Source organism: Molothrus ater, chromosome 5 (genome assembly GCF_012460135.2).
Source record: "Molothrus ater isolate BHLD 08-10-18 breed brown headed cowbird chromosome 5, BPBGC_Mater_1.1, whole genome shotgun sequence".
In the NCBI taxonomy this organism is placed as follows: Eukaryota; Metazoa; Chordata; class Aves; order Passeriformes; family Icteridae; genus Molothrus; species Molothrus ater.
Genome location: NC_050482.2, coordinates 71,180,491 through 71,203,266, shown reverse-complemented (window position 1 = coordinate 71,203,266; position 22,776 = coordinate 71,180,491). Strand labels below are relative to the sequence as shown.

The following is a 22,776-nucleotide window of genomic DNA, read 5'->3' as shown; positions in this document are numbered from 1 at the left end:
TTAAAAAACCCAAAAACCAAACCACCAAACAGAACATACTCATGCTCTTTGAAATTGCATTGCTTTGATGTCCTGATGGAGACAGCTGAGTAAGAAATGCTTTCTCCATACATCTAATCCATCCTTCTGCTACTGAAAAACCCTTTCTGCTGGATGACTCAGCTCTGTCTGGATCAACTGTTTGAATTACAGCTCAAAAATTATATTAATGAAAGCTGCCATGGTTTTATGCCTTTTTCCATTGCTCCAAACCCTGCAAATATTAACAAAATTAACAACTTTGCCAAACTCAGATGGAAAACTTGCTTGAATGCCTCAAATGTACAAAAAGCCAAAATCAAACACAAAACACTGAGCAACTGACCTGTGAGCCTCTGGGTCCTCGTTTGTGATCCCATTCAGAATGCCCCATGAGCTGCAAAAGAAAGAAAAGCAGAGCTAAGGGAAAAATTGCACTCATTATTTTAATTGAAACACTCATGCTTTTATATCCATTACACATTTTTCTTGGAAATAAACAGGTTTGCTTTTATGATTTATCTCACACAGCTTTTAGCTTCATAATAAAGCCATGTAACATTGTACCTTTGCATTCAGAACCCAAACACATCTGGCATCACAACTCTGCTGGTGCCAATAAAATCCCCACTGCCACAGATTCAGCTTTAGCCAAATGTTTAATACTGATCTGGCAAAAGGAGAGCTGATACATCAACAAGGAGATTACCAAAACCAGGGCACATTTGATTAATCACCAATGTACATTTTATATCAGCCATGATAATTAGCAACAGCTTTAAATCTGTTTCACCATTGAATTATGGGGTTTTTTGTATATCTACTCAGGGATTTCTTCTGGGCATTGTTTGCTCCTACACACAGAAGAAATTCTTAATTCAAATTAAAAAAAAGTGAATGAAAGATAGGAGGGTTAATGTGACATGTACTGACTTACAGCCATGAACATTTTCTTGCTCATTTTCCCGACATTCTTTCCCAAAGGAAATGCCTTCCCCCAGTTCAGAGGTTGGCAAGGAGATTTACAACCCACACTTTTTGCAGAACATGCTTTCAAAACACTCATCCCAGGACAAGAGGTTTCTACTCTGCAAAATCAGGAAAGCCACATGCATCTCCTATGATGAAATTTTTTATCTTCTCCAGGAACTGTTCCTCCTTATCCTTTTCTTTCCGAAGGGATCCTAATTTTTAAGTTATTACTGACAACTATCTACCTCCGTAACTGGAGACAAACCACACATGCAGTCAGGCATCAAAAATCAGAAATGTCACATAATTTTTTTACCTGATACAGCCTTGTGACTACCCCCCTCATTTTACTGCATTTTTTTCCTATTTTCCATGTATACTCTTGGTGGAAACACTGGCTCTCCTGGGTTTCCTTGTTTGCTCTCCATTACTGCATGAAGCATAGCTTTGATGTTTTTTTAAATAAATAACTGGTGTGCAAAAACTACCAAGAGATGCTCCTACCAAAGGTTATGTGCTTCAAAGAAACTCTGCTAGAACCCTCCTACCTGTCTTTCCTCTGTGGACCAAAAACCCCTCTTCAGTTTTACTTCGTAGCCCCTGTGCCTTGGGAGGAAGTAAATCCTGCTTTCTTAATTCACTTGGCTAAAAGAATATTAATTTAGCTCGAGTCTGACCACTGGTGGCTCTCCGGGTGATACCTTTTCCTCCAGGTTCCTATCAGTGGAATTAGCACAAAAAGCAAGCCCCACAGTGAAGAAAGAAGGATTAATTTCAGCCTGGCTGTGGCCACTGTGGTTCTCCAGGCTCCACAGACACTTGGCAGACACCACACCTTCAAACCCAAGGGTAGCATAAGATCCCCCTGCCAGGATTTTCATGCTCCTGCCCTCACTGAACCCAGTGTGTAATAAATGAACAATGAAATAGTTAGCTCTCACAATTAAAGAACAAATATTATGTATATACTAAGAGAAATTTTATTAATTTATAGTTATGTTCCCCCCTTTCACATTGTTTTCAGGAGATAGCTGGGGTATTTAAGAAAATCAGCTCATTACTACAGCAACACCTGACCTCCAAATCAAGATGTCAGAAAGCAATCTCCACCACTTGACAGCAAAGAAAGAGTCAATAGACAAAATTTTAGGAGAGGCCAAAGAGTTAAAAAGCAGAACATCCATTGTGTAGATGAGCACATACTAGAGAAAATCCTGTGCTCCCAGTGCTAGGTTTATTTTCTCTATTCAGTCTCTATTGCAATTTTTGATAAAGTTTTAATAAACCTTTTAAAAATTTTTGAAAGTAACTATCATTTCTCACAATAGCTCACTGAAAAGTGAAAGGTTGCTTTCTTACTGCCACCAAAAATGAGAGGTGCAGTCACAAGCCAGGCCTGGAATTACTGTTCCAATATGTAGGGATGCTCCCAGTGCAGCCAGCCCCAGGAAAACACAGAAGTGTGCCAGGGTGGTTACCTGTGGTCACTGCCACTGTCATATTTTATGAAAAATCCCTTGCCAGGATTTTTCTCCTGAGAAGCTGAGAAGCCTCAGAAAAGAAATGTAAACAATGATTATCTGATTGCTTGGAATGTGATCTGGAGATTGCTCACCACCAGGGACATTGATTGGTTGCACGTGGATTGTTTTGATGTAATGACCAATCTCAGTCCAGCTGTGTCAGGATTCTGATCAGTCATGGGTTTTTATTATCATTCTTGTTCTGGCCTTCTGATGTCTCTTTCTTTAGTAGTTTTAGAATATGATATGATAAGAAATCAGCCTTCTGAGAGCTTGGAGTTAATTCTCATCTCTCACCTCGTCCTGGGGACCCTTCACAAGCTCAACATGGCTGTCCCCAGCTAAAACAGGGAGGCTGTTTTTAAGCATTATATCTAATTCATGACCTATGAAACCAACCTTTTCCTACTGTTGTTATAAAATCTTATTCGGCTTTAAAATCCATTTCTCCCTCGTTATCTAAAAAGCTGTGCTCATCTCATGCTAGAATGTTCTTGGCATGTGGTGGTCCCTACTAACACAGGAGTGGAGGAATGAAAAATGAAATGGATACCACACAAAAATGCCTCAGAAAGAAGAAAAACCCCAGAGTTTATGACAAAATCTCTGCCAGGCCAGCATTCTGCAGAGGGACAATTGCCTCAGTGTGACACCCTTTAGCTCAACAAGCCACACTCTGCTCAATTCCTTCTGAACCTGATTTTCTTTTCATGGACAAACAGTAAGGGCTGGAGCATGATACCCAGAAAAGGAGGAAAGAAAGTATGTCTGAATTATAGGGCTAGGTAGAAATCATTATTTCCACAAGCTGAATAGAAATCAAAATATGAAGAAAACAGAATTAAAAGCAAAAACAAAGCCCAAAACCAAACAAAAACCCCCCACAAAAATAAAAAAAACCAAATCAAACAACAAACCAACTAACTACACTCAGAGAAAACAGAGTGTGTGCATAAATCCACTTGAGTGAGTCAACCTTCTGAAATCATGGAAAAAGAAAATAATATACTGCTTAATTGCTGCATGCATGCAAACAGAGATACTGACATAAAAATGCATTTGGAAGTAGGGGGATTTATGTTTATCACTAACAGATGGGTTTGCTCCAGACCCCACCACCTCCTCTGAAAGTTCTCTGGAATTAATTTGGTCCAGAGTGACGATAAACAGCCTCAGAGCATCAAATTTATTATTCTTACTGACCAGGCAACCAAGGATATGTGCATCAGCAGCAGAAAAGGAGGGATAAAACTGAAATCAAACTCCCACACAGCTTACATGCATACAGTCTCTGTTAGAAGAAAAGGAGCTACTTTACATTTCATCTGAAACTGTCCTGGAAACCCATCTCTGGCAGTTTTAATGCTCACAGATGAAAGCAGCTTTTAGCAACAAGAACGAGCCTTGCATGCTCAGGAATGCACAAAAATATGGCCTGTGCTAAAACCACTGCTTGGTGCTACCGTAAGAACTGACCGACAGCTCTCCAGGGAAAACACTCTCCCATTCCTGCTGAGGAAAGACCCCAGTACCAAAATCCCAGAAGAGGAGAAGTGAAAGGGCTCATCCCCTTTTGGAGCTGTAGGGTGGGAGCCTGAGCTCCAAACTTCAGGTTTTGCTATAAACACCATGAAGTTTCTCAGCTTGTGGTTTTAAAACTTCTGTTCACTAATGCAGCAATACCTTCAAAGGAGTAGGGAATGATATAAAGGACTGTCTACATTACATCAGATTTCTGAGATACCCATATTGAAGTAGAACAAAGCCATTTAAAAATTAGCATCTTCAGCCCTCGCCTCTCTAAATGCAGTTCTTCTTCTATATGGTTATTTAATTAAAGCCCTAGCAAATGATTACATAAGGATTTCAACTTTCATTAAAATTCATAAACCATAATTCTTAGCCTCCTTAGTATTAGAGATCTGCAGGAAAATGTGACCCACACAGATTGTAGAAGATCTAAGTAAATCTAAAAAGGACAGAAAGTAAAGTATGACAATTTAAACCTTTTCAGCTGTTTATAAGTCCTGTTTTTCCCTTATACAGTCTTTTCTGGACCAGGGTTTTAATTTTGGCACTCTTGAAACAGCAATACTACTAACTATGCAATGGCAAAAAAAAAACCAAAAAAAACAAAAATAAAAAACCTCCAACAAAGCCAACCAGAAAAAAACAACCCCAAAAATGAGTCAGAGTAATAGAAAAGGCATAATCTTATTACAAGGACCTCCCTAACTGGGCACAAGTCAGGGAAAACCCCCAATATTTAAAATACAAGCAGTCCCATGTATATTCTTTGAAAGGGGAGGGAATCCTCAGCAGCAGAATGCAGCAGCATTTTGAAACCATATGGACTTATTAAAGTATTGCTTAAACTCAGCACAGTTTCATTAGAGGGAATGAGCAGATCCTTTTCTTTTAAGCATTAAAGAGGACCAATGAATTAATTACATTTAGTGTTTAATAAAACCCTTTACATCCATTCAAAGTCTATTCTAATTCTATTCAGATTATAGTCTATTACTCTGGAATTTTATTGTGACACACATTTGCACGTACATAACACTTTCACTGTTCTAAAAACAACCAGATGGCGAGGACAAAAAATCAGCCAATAGTCACCAAAGACAATAAATAGGATTCAAGAAGACTGAAACAAGATCACATAATCCAAATGCACATCAGAACCTTGTTGCAGCTCACTGCCTCTTTCCCTTGGATTTTAAAGATTTGGACTGTGGCTGGATATTTCATTCCCATTATAGTGAACATAAAAAAACTTCTGCTCTCTCTAGTGGAAGGTGGACACAAGGCAAAGAACAGGAATGTGAGAGAAATTGCTCCTCGGCTCCATCTGGGATTGGGAGCCAAGCACTTGCATCCAACATTTCCCACTGAACTGGCTGTGATACATGAGCAGGGCAGCCTGAGCTCTCCCAAACAGCTGAGATCCTGCAAAAATACCTTTTTGCCACTCCTGCAAGGATTTAGCACATTTAGTAGTGGTAAAATTAATTACCAATGAGATGACAAGAAGTTTTGGCTGGGTGGTAGCCAGAAGCTTTAAGAGTTGTTTATATTTGGGAATCAGCATTGAGAAGAGCGAGATAGGAGTACCCAATCAGGCTGGCACCTGGTTTCAACCTTCACCAAAATAGCAGAGCTTCTATTTAAACATGAGCATAACATCTTCCCTCTTTGGGAGAGATTCAGTTGAATGGGCATGTTGAGGATGTGAAACAGTGTCTCACTGTTGAGCTCTCTGACACTGCCTCCTTACAGCCTGTGCTGAATGGGGCACAGTATGATCCATATTCTCTGAATATGGGTATTAGCCATGCTCCAGTCAGGATCACATTTCCACTGGCAATAAGAAACTGTTTGTTACCAGCATGTAGGCACAAAATGTTCCCGATAAGTTCTTTTTTGGGTAACAAAAAAAAAAAAAAAAAAAAAAGCACAAATTATTTCCTTGATTACATATTAGGGGAAATATTTATTTTTACAAACATGCAGGAGTCAGGTCACACAGAAGCTAACAGGGTGCTTTTGCACATGCTATTTTGAGTAGGACTCCTTCTATCCCATAGACTGTTCCCTGCATTTTCATGGTAATCAAGATAAAAGAGATGATTTACAACTCAATTGATTTAGGGAGGGAATTTTGGTGTGGACACCATCAGCAGGAGCAGCTAAGCAGGCTGGAGCTGCTGAGATTGACCACTGCCAGATCCTGATAACATAACAGGGGAGCAAGTGGCTGCTCTGACCACCTTCTCCACCAAATGGCAGAACTGCACCTTGCCCTGAGGCATCCCAGGTGTAAGAGATGCTTCGTGGTGAGAGAGATCACACACAGGCATGTGCAGGCCATGACACACAGACAGCAAAGGCCTCCAGTATTTGGAAAAACAATCCCTTTTCCACAGCCCCTGGCCAGCTCCCAGGGTCAGCACAAAGCACAAGATGTCAGAGCTGGGCTGTTCAGCCAGATGTGTGAGCTGCATGCTCGTGTCATCACAGCCACTGTGGAGAGGAAACTCTCCACCCAAATGCTCCCAACATCTTCTAGCTCTGCAAATCACCAGGGCCAGACTCAGTTCCAAGACTGGTTAAAAAAAAAAACAAACAAACAAAAACCCCAAATAAAATAATTCACCACACAAACCAACCAAAGTAATAAACTGGGGGGTGAGCATTTAAGAGCCATTTAGTTGCTTCCTAATCAAATTGTTTCAAAGGTTTCTGGGCTGCTGGACAACAGCTGGAAGCAGAGATTAGCTTTTTAAACCACAGCAGAGGCAGAAATGGAACTTAGATCTTGGCATTGCTCTGAACTGGAGGCAGGGCACCAACGTTGGTACCCTGTACCAACGAGGTACAGTGATGGGTTTGAGGAGGAGCTGCAGTGAATGCCTTCTCTGCGGGCTCAGACCCATGTGGGGATGGAGTTAAGTCCTCTGAAGCTGCTACCCTGGGGAAGCTGAAGTGCTGGAGGGAGCTGCTGGGAGGTGCAGCAAGGAGCCAGGGCTGCAGAGAGCACTGTGGGTCAGGCAGACACTGTGCTGAGCCACCGTGGCAGCAGGGACAGGAGAAACCAAGGCCTTGGAGAAGCAGCAAGGCTGAGAGGAGCCCGATGGGCACAGCAGCACAGGGGACAACCCCAAAGGCAGCAGCAGTGACAGCAGTGCCTGGCCCCAAGGCACGGCCAGCAAACCACCCCGAGCGTTCCAGCAGGGATGCAGCTCCGGGGGAATGAGCTCATCCCTGGCACTGGAGACACAGCAGGAGCCTGCATGCTGGGGGAGGCTCTCATGGCAGCAAACATCCTTCTTATTTCCACACAATAAACTGCAGCTGACTTCTCCAGGGCAGGAGGATGCAAGGATGCTGGTTCCTTAAAAGGGACACACAGATGTGTGACACAGCAGTGGGCTCAGGGCAGCTGCTGTGCCCCTTGCTCCACAGCCCCCCTGAAAATGAGCAGGTTTCACTGCAGAGAATGTGGAGATGCTGGGAAGTTAAAGAAAAAAAAACCCAAAAAACCAAACGTAGGTGGGGAAAAGAAAAGGCACAGGAATATCCACCTCCACACCCTGTATCTGGTTTTATACAAATTTTTGTCACAACTACTTAAACAGATGACAGTAGTAAAACAAATCCATGCATGTTTCTATTATTTTCACTCCTACCACTGAATTTCTCAGGTCCCTATTAATCCTTCACACATCAAGGAGGATTTTAAACAACAGGTTTGGGAGGCAGAGCTGTAGTAAAATAGAGAAAAGACCTGATTTTGAGGGGAGTGGGGGGTGGAAGGGAGGAGGAGGCAGTGGTTTTTTATTTTGCTTTTTTGGAAGCAATTCTTATTCTTCAGTGATCCTCAACGATGGATTCCACACAAAGTGTACTTGCAGATATAATGCAGATTTTTTAACAAAGGCTTCCTAAATTAATGATCTTAATCTGGATATTTCATTTGAGAATAAATGAGTAAAACAATGAAAATGATCATGAATAGATTTCTTATTCTCTTGAACGGATCTGGTAGATAAATAAGAGGCATATTGATCTGGTGGACTAGTAATCCACAAGTAAAAGTGTTCACCAAATTTTCCATATACTTTTCATATATGAAAAAAATTTCCCACTTTCCCATTCTGAGCATGGTCATGAAAACCAAAGCCTTAGAGAAAAATATCTACAGTGGTGAGATAAAAGCTGTGGCACAGCTACTCTGATACCCTCCCAGCTTGGCTGCAGAGATAATTTAGCAACAGTCGCTTAGAGAAGAAGATTCCTCAGTATGGGAATGCCAGGGCATCACAGCAACGTCAAGAGTGCTAAACATAGCAGCAAGTTAACAAAAGAACAAAAGTATATTGATAAAAAGGAGAAAAATTACTATTTAAATGTTGCTTGCTATTCACAGTACACACATGAAGTTCCTGGAACTCACAGCTACCCAGTCAAGTCCATTCTGGTGAAATTAAGTTCCTAAAAAGTCAGAAAGCTCATTTACTTTTTTTTTTTTCCCATTGGGAATCATTCTCTGTGCACTAAGAATCCCATTCACAATACCAAGCCTGGCACTAGCTTGATAATTAGACAGCTACTGCAGCAGAGTTAGCAAAGCCTGAAATCATGGTGAGGTATCTAACATAGTTTTTTCTTTAGTTAAAGACTAAAGATTTCCACAAAACAATCTGCTCTGAAATCTATGTTCCAAATTCTACTCTCTCTTTAGTGCATAGCTTTTCTCTCACTTTCCATCTTTTGTGAGATCCTGGTGTCACATGGGTGTCTCTGCACTTGGTGTTGCTAACACAAACCTCCAAGGTGAGGTGTGCCCTTTTAGGCTGGTTACAGTGCACACATAGGTCTCTGCTTCCACAGAAATGTCTTTTTGCACAGCCATTAAAAACCCACTAGAAAAGCAGGTAAAGGTTTTCAGGGATTTCTCAGTCAAGCTGATTTCAGGTGGATCCCCCTCAATATGAACACAGATCACGATAGCTCATATGGAAGGCAAATGAGTTGAGCAAGTTTTATGAGTTTAGCTCATATGGAAGGCCCAATGAGTTTAGTAAGTGCAGTCATCACATGGCTGGTAGTTTGCATAAAAATGGGAATTTTCCAATTCAATTCCCAGTGGAGAAGTGTCAACCTCACAGGAAAATAAACCAACCCAAAGCATCACAAATTGACATCCTTACTGGCAGTCTCAGCAGAAAAAAGCCCTTAGGACTGAGTAAGCATGGAGGTTTCACCAGACATTTAACCTTTGGAAGTGGTTCCAGTTCCAGCAAGGGAAGTGAGCCACTGCAGCAGGGACAGGGACATGTGTGACTCATTGGTGTCACCTCTGCACTTCCCTGTGCACACAGGATGGCATTTTGTCACAGCTGCCAGCTCAAACCTCTCAGCAGAGCAGAGTCACTCCCAAAGAGGAAAGGGGCAGAGACTGAGAGAGAAAACATCAGAGATAACAAAGGTGGCAGTGCCACTGTGCCCCAAAAGTGGGAATTCTGTAAGCAGCAAATCCAGCAGCCTGACCAAAGCAGATCTCTTGTGATACCATCAGCACTTCCTGAGAAGAAAAAAGACAAACTTTGCTTATGGTAATATGGCAACTTAGTGTCCATCTAGTGTGAAACACAAAACATGGTGACTACAGGAATTGGTCCCTGGTGAGGCCAAAACAGAGTGAGGCAGAAAGCCAGCCACGTAACACAGCTCCAGCAGCTCCTTTTACTGAAACACATTAACTTTATGGTAGCACTGAGGGATAGCTGCAATGGAGTAATGAACATTTTAAGATAAGGAGAATTTGGCCTCCCACAAAGCAGCCTGACCCACACAGCCTTCTCCCTCTCTGAAAGCATCCCAGAGTCTGGGCAGGTGAAGCCTCAGCTTCCAGGGCTGGCCTGGAAAAGAAAGAAGCACTGCTCTGCCAAGGCTTGTTTCAGTCTGACACCCACAAAAATGAGCCACTTCTTTCATTAACACCCCATTTTCCTGCTTCTGAGGCTTCACAAAGCAGAAGAACAGCACTGATATTTCAACAGCTAGATCCCAGCTAGCAAACGTCCTAAAATTACACTGTAGAGTCTGGTAGCTTACTAAAAAACCTCAATGTCAAAACTCAAAGTACATTCAGTTTAAACACACCCTTGGGGGGATTTTCTACTAACTACTTTCTATTTCAGACTATTCACTTTTAGCTCAACCAGCGATGCTTCATCACTCATCCAGGAAAGCTCCCCTCTCTGCCACCCAATCTCAATCAACCTGCCAAATTAATTATCACCCTGCATTTGGCTATTGCTAAGAGGGGGGAAAAAAGCAAATAGATGAACGTAGCAGTGACCCGAGCAGAAATGGATGCTCTGAAACGGAACTAATTAAATCAGCTCAGTGATCTCCTTCCAGCACGACACATTTCACCCACTCCATTCCCATCTCCTCCAGCTGTCCTCGGCTTGGAGCTCACATGGGGCTCAGATCCCTCTCCAGCAGCAAACCAGGGATCTTTTCTACTCATCCTTGCAGCTGCATGATTTAAAATAAAGGGAAAAAAAAGCCAACTGCCACACAGAAAATTCACAAGGAGAATTTCCCACTGACATTTACATGCAGATTCCTGGCCACAGAAGATGTGTTTCAGCCAGACAGCAGTAGGATTTGATTACCTACCTCAGATTTATGGGACCACTGGCACCAAAACTTTGGTGCTCTGCTGGCTCTATGGAATGAGCAGAGCTCAGAGCAGGGCTTTGCTTTTGAGACCCCAAGCCAGGCCTTACAGCAGAGCTGTCAGGACTAACACACAGAGAAAGTGCAGGATTTGTGAATTTTAGAGCAATGCCATGAGTCAGACACCAAATGTTGTGCTAAGTCCACGTGCATGCATGGCCACAGCATTTGTGACCCTGCTGATCCTAAAGGGCTTAGCTCAAGGAAATACACATATTTTAGGTTCTCCCACCAGACAATATTAAGTGACAGTCCAGTTGAAATGCATGCAAAAACACCTTTGGGCCATAAATTTCCCTGCTTCTGGCACTGGCACCAATTCCCTTGGGGTCATGCTGCCAGGCACAGCCTGTGCCAGCTGATCCCATCACACCTGAGCAGTGAGAATATCCAAAGCTGCAGGACCAGGGCAGAAACATCAGCCTCTCCCGTCTCAGTGCACTTCACCTCCCACCACCCTCCTCCTTCTGCAGAACACATCCAGAGCAAGATCAGAAGAGGGCAAGGCAACTTAGGGCATGAAATGACAGGTGACAGCCCCACACTGAAATGAGATCTTCCTTTACTACAGAGCTGGAGTATAAAGTCAATCCCACCTTGCTTTTACCCCTACATGATTTTTAACACACTCTGTGTTTTCTTAGACATCACAAATAGGCATCAGCACTGAAATCTGGATCCCTGTGGGGTCAGGATGCAGGAGCCCATAAAGGAGAGCAGGGACAGCACAGCAACACACAGAGGCAGGACTCTGAGTCATCTCTAGGTAGGTGCCCACACAGCAACAGTTTGTCATTCTCACCCATCTGCTGCTCCAGATCACACACACATGCTGTCACATGGGCTCTTCCCCATCTGGATGGCAGAGATGCTGGGTACAAACAGGGAAAGGCCAGAAAGATGCACACTGGGCTTGTGCTGAACAAGGGGGAACTACCAGGCACCTTCATGCACCCTAAGAGGAGAGATTTCAGTGGAGGTTTCTACAAGTCAGAGTAAAGACAGATTTTTCACAATGGCTGCAAGGTTTCCCCATGATTTGAAATATTGCCTTTCAAACCAGTCTCACTCCTAACAAGCTTTGCTTCTCAGGTTTTATTTATAAATAAAACCATGCATGTTCTCTTAGAGGGATATCATAAAACACATCTTCCTGCAACACTGTCTGCCAACATTTCATTCCATGTGGTCACCCAAGTGCTGTTCCCATCACATTTCCATGGTGTCACAGCAAAAACAGAGCCCACGCAAGATGCAGACTTTGCCAGGGTGTAAAGGATGCACAGAATATACAATATTTGGGGGGTCATGGTGCACCAGGAGGCATTTCAGAATGAAAAGGAGAAAGGCAGAGCAGCACAGAGGGGAAGGAGCCCTTTGTGGAAGGGCTGACCCCAAAGGACAGACATGTAGCTGACCTCTGTTCCAAGCCCCTAGTTTTGGTTCACTTAAAATGAATCATGTGAAAACTGCTGAAATGTTCTTTGCTGGAAGAACATTCTATATTGAAAATGTGTTTGGACTAATTTCCCTTTCAGAAACAGGCTTCAACAAAATTAATCACACCATTTATGTGGCAAACTAAAAGGAGGAATAAGTTGTATGTGAAGAAGCTCCAGTTATTCAAAAAATAAAATTTTGAAATTTGTTTTCAAAAATAAAATATAATAAATATGACAAAATATAATAAAATAATTGGACATATATCAAAATATGTGCAATTACTTGCCCCATCAGCATTGGTCCTTATTTCCCCCCTGAATTTTATTCCTTGAATGATCTAGCTTTGCATGCTGCTGAAATATACTTTTGATCAAACTTCATCAATAAAGTGTTTTCTCTTCTTATTGACAAGTTGTTCAACATTGCCTGAAAAAGAAAAGCTTTTGTTCTATTAATTTCATTACAATGTCTTCAAGTCCCTTCATTTTTTTGCTGAAAAAGTAATTTAAGTTCCTTTTTCCTGTGTCCCAAATACCTTTTCTAACATCTTATTTTCAATTTGTGCAAGAATGCTCTTTTGATTTAGCAGAAGTGTTACTTTACTAGAGACATGTGAACTTTACCCTAAGCAGGAGGGTCCACATGGAAAGGTATTTGTATTTCTAACTATCAAAACAGAAACAAAAAAAGAAAAAAAAAAGAAAAAAAATAAAAGGAAACAAATAAAAGAGGGGGACACTCTGCTCAGAGCTAAGTGGCTCTGCAGCTCTGTTTTTTTGATTATGAAAAAGGAGCTCTCCAGATCTGTATTGATTACAGATTCAATCCTGAGCCCCTCAAGCCAACATCATTTTCATCAATTCAGCATGGCCTGGAGCTTGTGCTTTGTTTTTCCTCCTGTGTCTGGGAACCAGCCTGGTCTTCCAGGAGCTGCGGTTAAACACACTTAATCTGAGTTTTTTAAGGTGGCTTTGAGTCCCTCCCTCTGTCAGCTGCAAATCAGAGAAATCTCAGTAGATTCTCCACTTCTAAAGCATTTCCAGGCCACCATACAAACTTGTTAACTCAGAACCTTCCTGAGGAAAAACAGAAAATTATCTCCATTTCACAGATGGAGAATTGAGGCATTTACCCAGCACAGTACTGCAAAACTGGGAGTAGAAACTAAATATCTTCAGTTCATGGGATCAGACCATAGGCTTTGTTTTGATCAACTATTTATATTCAAGTTCTTTTTCGGGGCGAGTCAAGGGTATACACCAGGGAGCAGAGTTATTCTTATTTTTGGCTGCCAGGAGATCTTATCACTCTTTCTGAAAATGAGCTGTTCAGCCCTCTAAGCATCAGAAGGAGGACAGGCTTCACATACCAACAACCTTCCTTTTTAAGAAAGTGAAACAGGAAAGATAGAAAAACTCAAAGGATAAAAAAAATAATGTTTATGCCCTGTACCTGGGCTGAACTCAGGCATCTTGCAATCCTCTTTCCTCAGTTAGAAGGACTTCAGCTAGAGAAGATGAATTGAGGAAAATGAAAAACTTTACAGCTGTGCCCAGACCTGGGCTGAACCTTCCCCAAGCTTTCAAGAAATGGAATCCACTCCAGCTCTGCCCATGGATGCAGAGATGAAAAGGGACAGGAAGAGATAAAGAGCCAAAATGCCAGGAGAGAAAGCATTTTCACAAACCTCTCTGATCCACTGAGGTGTGTGAAACACCTCTGACATCAAAGTGTTCACAACAAGAGCTCCATTTTCTTCTCTTCCACTTTCAATTTTCCCATGCAATTCTTTTTTTTTTTTCAGAAAGGGAAATAATAGATAATTGCACTTTACCCACTTTATCAGTATAAAGACCCAAATTCCACAAGTTGCATTCTGAATATTGAATGTCTGTGTGCCTTGGGCCCACTCAATAGGTCCCTTTATTAGGACAAAGACTCCTTGAAGGAGAACCAGGGCCACCAACAACTTTGGTTCAGGCCAAGGTGACAGAGGCTGAGAAACAGATCTTTATGAGCTTGGGAGAACTACAGAAGATGAAAAAAAAATAACTTCCCTTTTCATACCTAAATATAGAACGTAAATAAAAATGTATGTAACTGAAATAGTTTTGCTAACCTTAGACTTTTCCTCCCACACATCCACCCTGTTCCCCCCACCACACACCAGCATTTTGATTTGTTTTTAGGGAAAGACAGTTCATGGTAAAACACCTGCAGTGCTTGAAGAGAAAATCAGGAAGTCCAAGGTGGATCAAGGAGCTGCTCATGTGCCCAGGTCTCACCAAGGAGCCACACAAAGGTGAATATTCCCAGTGTCAGGCTGGAGTGTGACACTGGAGGACATGATCAAAGAGGGGAAAAGGGTTCCCAGTTCCTTGTAATGCCACTTTTTGTTGGCCCTAGGACTAAAAAGTGACATCCAGCCTCCATATGCATAATGCTCCCAACATTTTCCACAGTATTAAATACAGAGGATGGAGAAAAAAGTGTATGGGAATACAGGCACAGTTACCACTGTATAATACAGTTATCAGTGCCCACACTGATTACTGATAAGCTCAAAACATTTGGAAACTCTAAAGACAACAGCACTAAATACTTGTACTGTAACTTACAGAAGACACAGCTGGGTTATTTTCTGCTGCTGTAAAAAATTACAGCATTTAGAGTGTTACATCACAGCATTTCATTTGCTTAGAAAATGCACTTCCTGGAGTCTGAATCATAGAAAAAAAAAATCTTCAACATTGTTAAGGGAGGGAGGAAGGGGAGAGAAAGAGACAGAGAAAGAGACAGAGAAAGAACCAAATTACATTTTCTCTAAGAGAGAAAGAAGGTTTTTTAACTACCAGGACTGCAAAGAGGAGAACAAAAATAAATGCAAGCACTGCAAACTGAGTTTTCATGGTTGATGGGTGGCCTGCAGCCCTAGCACTGGTGGGAAACCTGCTGCAGGGTACAGCTCAGCTCTGCCTGGTATCCAAGGCCAGAAGAGCAGATATGGTAAAACATTATAAATACAATAAACAAGTTGCATCCTTCCACTCAGGAGGATGGGCAGGACAGAACAAAATGCCAGAACTAAAGCAAGCTAATGCTAAAAATAACTTTATCTCTCCTTCTTTATCTCAAGGGCCAAATTATCTCAGTTCTATTTGAGAAGACAAGGCAATGCCAGCATCAGGAAGGTCAGAAAGCTTGTGAACATCTACCCAGTAGCTTATCCACTGCCTAAATACCTGCTACTGCAACAGTACAGAGAGGCACAAAAACTCCTCCTGTCTTACATTATACATACATGCCAAGTCTTTCTTTGAAGAGCATGAATTAAAAATGCACTTTGGATACTACAGATGTCATGTCCTCACATCCTAATACACAAGACTTTTGGGGTTTTTTTTTCTTCAATGAAGTATTGGGTTTTTTTTTCTTCAATGAAGTAGCCTTCGGGTTATTAATTAAAAAACTGATTTGTGTTTAATATGAAGCATCTTGTACAGATCAATTCCTTGTCTCCAGAATGCAAAGAGCACCTGCACATAAACAAATAACACAACCAGTTGACTTTACTGGAAGAGTTAAACCTGGATTTCTTCAAAACTCAACTGCTTCACAAATTGAATCAGCTAAAGATTCTGGTTTTGATACATGTACTTGAAGGGAGAAAGGATATTTATCAGACATCAGAACAACTTTTTCAATATTTCAATGTCTAGGAAAACAGCATTTCAGTTTTGTTTTACTACAGAGCATTGAAATTAAAATCTGAAAGGGACAAAGCCCCAAAACCTAGGGAAAAACCCACCATGATTGTTTCAAGTTGTAAAGGGTTTACTGACTGAAATGAGCATTTCTGCTGCTGTCAAACTTCACTCACAGAGCTCCTCAAGATATTCAGGCTGTGTCTCCTGAAATGCTTCCTGCAAATCTGGTCACTGGGCTGTGAACCTGCTTGTTGGGCAGCTCCTGAGCCACAAGGAGTGGCCAGATTTTCAGGACTTCCAGGCTGGTCACTCTTTCCAAGGTCAGGATGCAGAAGCTGCACACCTGGAGAAAGGCAGGGAGAGGCAGCCAGGAGAGGCAGAGAGCAGGGGCTGGCAGCAGCTCACAGCAGCCTGAGACCCAGCTGGAGACTGCCCTGCAAGTGCTGTGCTCCAGAAAAATCACAGCACTGGAGCCTGGTGTCCCTGGTGTCAGGTGTGGATCACCCCAGGGCAGGGCAGACATCCCGGTGGCACAGGAGCGGCTCCAGCTGCACTGCTGGTGCCCAGCACAGCGTGTCCCTGGGGCAGACAGCAAGGAAACACTTCCCAAGCGCCAGGCTGTGAGGACCAAGGAGATCTAACAGCATGTGGCTACCAGAGAGCAGAGACAGAAAGAGGCCAGAGCCTGATCCACAACCCAGGCAGCACACCAAGCTACATCTAAACCAACAATTTAATAAATCCTGTTAATGAATGGGGGGGAAGAGGGAGAAGAAGGAATATCCTCCAAGCTCATACAATCACCAGGTAACCAAACAAAGAACCCAGACCAGAATGTGCCAGGAATGTGGCAGGCAGATGGCTGGTTTTGTTTTGCTGTCTAGGACTCCACACCAGGGAGGAATTTCACTTTTGCAGGACAGGACATAGAACTCAGCCTTTTGTCTGGGTGATACACCTGACTGCTCAGTGGGCAGGCAAGTGTTCACTGGCTCTTTAATTGTTGTTTTGTGGGGTTTTTTTAAAGGCCACACTTCACAGAACTCACACAGAATCACCAGGTTGGAAGAGACCTTCATGATCATCGAGTCCAACCCAGCCCCAACACCTCAACTCAACCCTGGCACCCAGTGCCACATCCAGGCTTTGTTAAACACACCCAGGGAGCCATTCCAGAACTTTCTCATCCTTTCTGCAAAACTTTTTCCTGATATCCAACCTGTATTTTCCTTGACACAGCCTGACCAGTGTCCTCTGGTTGTGTCAGTGCTGCGTTCTACAAAAGAATGCAAAATCCATCCCTAAATCTAGCAAACAAGAGACAGTGATGAATTGGCCAATTTAGCTGCTCCAATCTTTACTCTTTCTCCTCTAATTGTTCCCAAGTCCCTGTGGGAACAAGAGGAAGCAGTAACTTCACTTAGGGAAAAGGCCCATGGGATTAGCTGTACCAGGGTAGAGTTAATTCATGATTTTTGCCAGGGTCCGGCCAAAACCAGAAGAAAACACCCAAGATATGGAAGAAGTACGAGACAAGGTTAATTTGTATCTGGAGCTGTCAAGAAAAAAGTGAAAAAGAAGAGCCCAGATTTCTTTTTAGCACTTGTTTTTCAAGTTCTTTAGTATCTCTCCTATGCTAGAACCATTTCTTTTCCGTTTTTAACTCACAAAGTGCCCAACAAACTCCTGACTGCTAAGAAGTGGGTAACTATCTACTGCTGGAGAATTTTTTTTGCCCTAAGAGGACACAGTCAGTACAGCTTCAACACCTCGACTTTCAGCAGCCAAAAAATTGCTTTGTCATTGAATGCAGCTGCAAAAATCCAGAAAAACAACTCTCTGCATTTTAAAACATTAATTTCCCAATGTGAGGGAAATTCTTATATTTGGCATAACACATGGGGGCCAGGTGGTATTGAATCAGTTCAAGGTAGAATTTTCCTCCAGCCAAAACTCAATTTGAAAATTCTCTGGGGCAGAAGAAAGTGTGGTTCTGTCCTGATTCTGTGCTGCTTCTAGAACAATGGGGCCAGATACCCAAGGGGAAATCCTAAGGGCTACTGTAAATAATAAACTTGAACAAAGAACCTCTCTGGCTACCACTGTAAACATGGTTTTAACCAATCCATCAGCCTGGAAGACTACAAAAAGGTCAAGGGTGATTATTTAAATACCAGCTATCACATAACTGAGAGAGGAACAGCATGACTGTGCAGCTCTTAAATCAGAGACCAGATGCCTAGACCTGAGAAAAGCTTATTATTGAGATTGTGAGGCTGAGGGGGGAAAGAGGTTTTAAAAACACACTCAAATAGCAACCCTTCTTGAAAACAACCATGCTTATATGATCCTGTAATACTAAACTAACACAGAGAAAAAGTAAGCAAGCAAATAAGATTGAATATCTACATGAGGAAAATAAAAAACAACCAACTAAAAAAAAGTGGGCAATATTGAATCTATTTTGAGAATATTTATAAAAACAAAACTTTCTTTTCATAACAGGAACAATTGGTCCTGACAATTTATACATGAAGCAGATTTGAGCTCAGGCAGTTACAACTCCTGTCAAAGAACTCTAAGGAAAAACTTACATCGATATCAAATTTCTGCTTTTCAGACTCCTCAACCTAAGGGCTGATTAGGTTTAGGAAAAAAATTTAAACAACAGTATGATGAAAAAAGAGGCCATGGCCCTGGCAGATGGTATTATAAACACAGGAAAGTGCCAGTATAAACCTTTATCAGGAGACTGGGTTCTCTGTCAATCCCTGCCTTCCTTCCAAAACATCCCTGCTGCCATATGTCTGCATGCAGCCAGCTGCAGGCCTAAGAAGAGACCTCTTATTCATGCTGTATAATGTTTTACAGGCTTGCCACGGGGGTCACTGGCTGGGAGTAATTCACGTCACACCCCACCAGCCTGGGAGCGAGGGGAGCCAAGAAATGCAGGAGGGGAGAGGAGGGGGGCAAGGGGAAACATCACACTGGGAGCTCTGTGATTGCAGCTCCTCACTGAAACCTTGGCTGCCCAACTTGCTCTCCTGCTCTGGGACCTTCCTGCTGCTTTTACACTCAGAACAGGGGAAATTAAGTACACATACTTAGATGAAGGCTGCTGAAAGGCTTTATTCCCTCTGCTCTTGTTCCACGCCTCGTTATTTGCAATAACTGCAGTTCTACCAGGCCAGCCATCAGTTTTTGTAACCTGCTTGGAGTATTCTGTGCATTTATAAAATGCAAATTGAAAGACACGCCCCACGTGTGATGCAGCCTTCATCCAAGCCAAAATGGAGCTGTCTGATGAAGTCAGTTTTTAAGAGAAAAACTGCTACCCCACCCTCACAGTTTATCACCCTAACCTGCCTCTCTACAGAGGTTTTGGTTTGGTTTTCAAGCAGTATCCCACAAGTTGTAGGAAAATGGCTTTTGAAATCTGTGTGCTATTATAAAGAAGAGATATACTCCCACTACAGCCACATCTAAAAAGCAAAGGACCAAATCTGGAGTGACCAGAGCATCTCTTCCAACTGTCTGCAGTCCTGGAGGCAGGGAAATATTTGCCTTTCCTCCTCATTCCCTTTCACATAAACAGAGAATGACAGAGATGGGTGGAAACATGAGGGCAAGGTAAAAATTTGCCCTTTTTGCTACTGGAATAATTTGCTCATTCAATGGCCAGTGAACTGAGTGTTGAACAATTCAGTCTTGCACACCAAATTCAGAGCCATGCCAAGAAAATCATACAAAGCTGCCATGTAATTGCCCAATAAGTGATGAACAACAAAGGCCAGAGCTTTTAATTGTTCATTTCCAGTCAAGTCAATATTTCAAGGGTTTTCTGAAAGTGCAGGTATTCTGTAAGTGTCAAACCGAACAAGGAGGGGATACTCTTGAAACATTTTCAATTCTTGCTCCACTTTGGGGAACTTGGGGCTTTTGTTTTCCTTTCTGTCTGTCTCAGGGGATAGAAAGCTTTTTGCTTCAGTATTACCCCCTCCTTTTAAAGGTTTCAAACAACACAAGCCCTGCCCAGTCAGATGCTCACCTTTTTCATTTTCTTTTTTAAATGCTAGCAGGTCAATTACAAGGCAGGACATTTTATTTAGTTAGGAAACAGCTGCAATGGAAAGTGACTAGGAAAATATGAGGCAGGTATTTCCATGGAAAGTTTCATAGCCACAAGAGTTATTTTGCTAAAATTTTAAAAGCTTTAAGTTTAAAAAAAAAGTTTAAGTTTAAAGTTTTAAAAGTTTAAAAGTTTTAAAAGTTTTAAGTTTTAGACTTAGTTTTGTTGGGTTTTTTAAGAGACAGGAGATCAAATGTCTATGCTCCTTTCTCTTACCAGATTCCTGTCAAGTCATGATTTGAAAATATGCATCAAAATACAATCTGCTCTAAGAACTCCTTGTCTTGGAGTTACACAGGCAGAGAACTGCACTTGGCACTTTCGAAATACCAGCCTTCCAGACTGAGCCCAAAGTACCAAACAACACCTAAAAATCATCAAGGACAGAAGAAAGTGAAAGCAATAACCAAAGAAGCAGAAATCCTGATGCTTTTGAATATTTGAATTGGTTCAAAACGATGCACCTCTAAAAGATGAAGCACTTGCAGGCTATAGATGCATCCTCTGCATAAAGTGCAGCAAACATCTGTGCATCCCACCCATCCACAGCTTCTGAAGGGATGGAGAGATGGAGAAGCAAACCAGAGATTTATGAATGCAAGAAAGCCTCTCAGTGGAGAAATACAGATCTTTCAGGTCAGCAATCCCTAATCAAGGCTGAAAATAGCACTTCAGAGCTATGGTGCACTTCACAGCATGTTAAAATTAGTGTTGGAGTGCTGAAAGTACAGCAGCTCTGCTGGGAGTCCTGTTAATGAGCGTACAGAAGTGTGGTAGTGAGTCCTGTGCCACAGACACACACACACTCCTGGTCAGCTAACCTAGAAACATTCTGGGCATTAAATCCAAACTCAGTCCTGGTCTATTTTTTGCCATTCTTCCCATACGAGAAACTAAAAATAGGCCCATGAGAACCATGCATGGGACTTTGCTCTTCAAATGTTTCATTCTAGCAAAAAAAAAAAAAACCAAAAAAACCTGCCCAGCACTGTTTATAAAGAGATTCTTCAAGGGTTTTCCAATGTGTGGATGAAGGATATATTTTATATGTACATGCACACATGATGAGGGAATGATAACCCTAAGAAATTGTGGATACACATTGCTGCCTATTTATGTATTATCTCTCAAGTTCATTTCTATATTATTTATTAAGATAAAAACAAATACATGAAGAAAATGTGGGCATGACCTCAAACAGGTGGGAAGTTCAAAAAAAGAAAAAACCAAGTGAAGCAAAACGCCCCATTCTTTTGAAGAATCACTGCAGTGTCATCAAGGGAGGTTACACAGCTGGGTGTAAAAGAATCCCTCTAACAAACTGGGAAAAAAAAGAGCTGTTAAATTTCAACTAAAATATATGCCAGTAAGAAAAAACAAGAATCACCTTGCCTATGCAGTGATGCCTCAGGTTTAGCTTTTATGTTTTTCAGATTCTGTGCTGTTTTAGGTGTGTGGGTCTGAGCTTCACATTATGGGATGGTGAGCTCTCTGCACAGAGCAGGGAGACAAAACAATTCCTGCTCCAGCTGGGCACCAAGGACAAATGATCCAAATCTCAGCCCCAGAGCACAAACAGCGTGGGCTGGAGAGAGAAAAACAAGCAGGATGGGACTGCAGGGGCTAAAGCTGGAATGGGACAATGAACTGCAAGATGCAAATGGAGCAGAACTGATCACAGTGACAGATCCCACGCCCACTTGTGCATTTTGGGGCCATTTTGGTTCATCTTGGGTGCAGCCCTGGCTGGGCTCTTGTGCTGCCCAAGATCCCAGCCAGGATCCATTGAGGAGATCCTTTGAATAAATCCCTGCTTTATTCTTTAACTCTGCCCAGTCTCTGCTCTAGGGCAGTCTCTCAAGGCATCAGCAGCCCCTCCTGTCTCTGCTAAAGGCCTTTTTCACAGGGCTGCGAGGCAGCCAAACTGCAGGAAGGTCACTCTCAAAAGCTGCGAGTGCCAAACAGGAACACAGGCATGCTAAGCCAGCAAACCTCCACCTTCCCCTGCTCCTCTGGAGAAATGCTTCCCTTGTTCGGACAGATAACCTCCCAGTTGCTATCAAAAGGGCTTTGCTGTCTGTGGCTGCAGCCAGCTCAGGGGAGCAGATGGCAGCAGAGGCAGATGGCAGAGCACACTGGTTCTGCAGGGCTCAGGGCACACAGTGCTGCATCTTCCAGTGGGGAAAACAAATGTTGGGAGATACCAAACTGAGGTGGACTGACTGCCTCAGAGCCTCTGCTGTTTGTTTTCAGGGGCTGTAACTTCAAAGTAAAGAACTGCTGGGTTTCTGCAGGGATGCCCAGCACTAAAAAGGCTGGGCAGGCTCCCTGCAGCTTGGCAGAAAAGTGCCTGAGTGCTTGTCTCAATGCACCATCACCAACCTCACTTTTATCTCATTTCATTCATTAACAGTGGTGCTCTGTGCTTGCAGACTGCTGAACTGCTTCTTATCCAGATTTTTAAATACTTTGGAGAAGGAGACTAAACAGCCTTATCTCCTAGGTTGAAAAAGGAAACAGAGGGGTAAAAAGTGCCATTGTCTCACTGCTGTGGAAGCTGAGAGTCACTGCTAGGAAAAAAAACCAGAGTAGCTCAGGTCCAGAGTCACAGCAAGGGACTGCAAAGGGTCAGGGTTGTGAGGAGCTGGTGGAGAAATGGGACAATCCTGGTCAGATAACTGCAGTAACAATGAAAGGGGCATTGGGCAGGTAGGGATTCATAGTGGGA

The 22,776-nt window shown here is 42.5% G+C and overlaps 1 protein-coding gene across 1 annotated transcript in view; it reads right to left on the bottom strand.

The window, feature by feature from the left end:
• The window catches only part of PDE3A (phosphodiesterase 3A), a 210,809-nt gene that overhangs the window by 72,219 nt on the left and 115,814 nt on the right, over window positions 1-22,776 (bottom strand). The window contains exon 2 of the mRNA XM_036400150.2: window positions 365-415. Coding sequence (XP_036256043.1) covers window positions 365-415 — 51 coding nt within the window. The remainder of the gene's footprint in view (window positions 1-364; window positions 416-22,776) is intronic.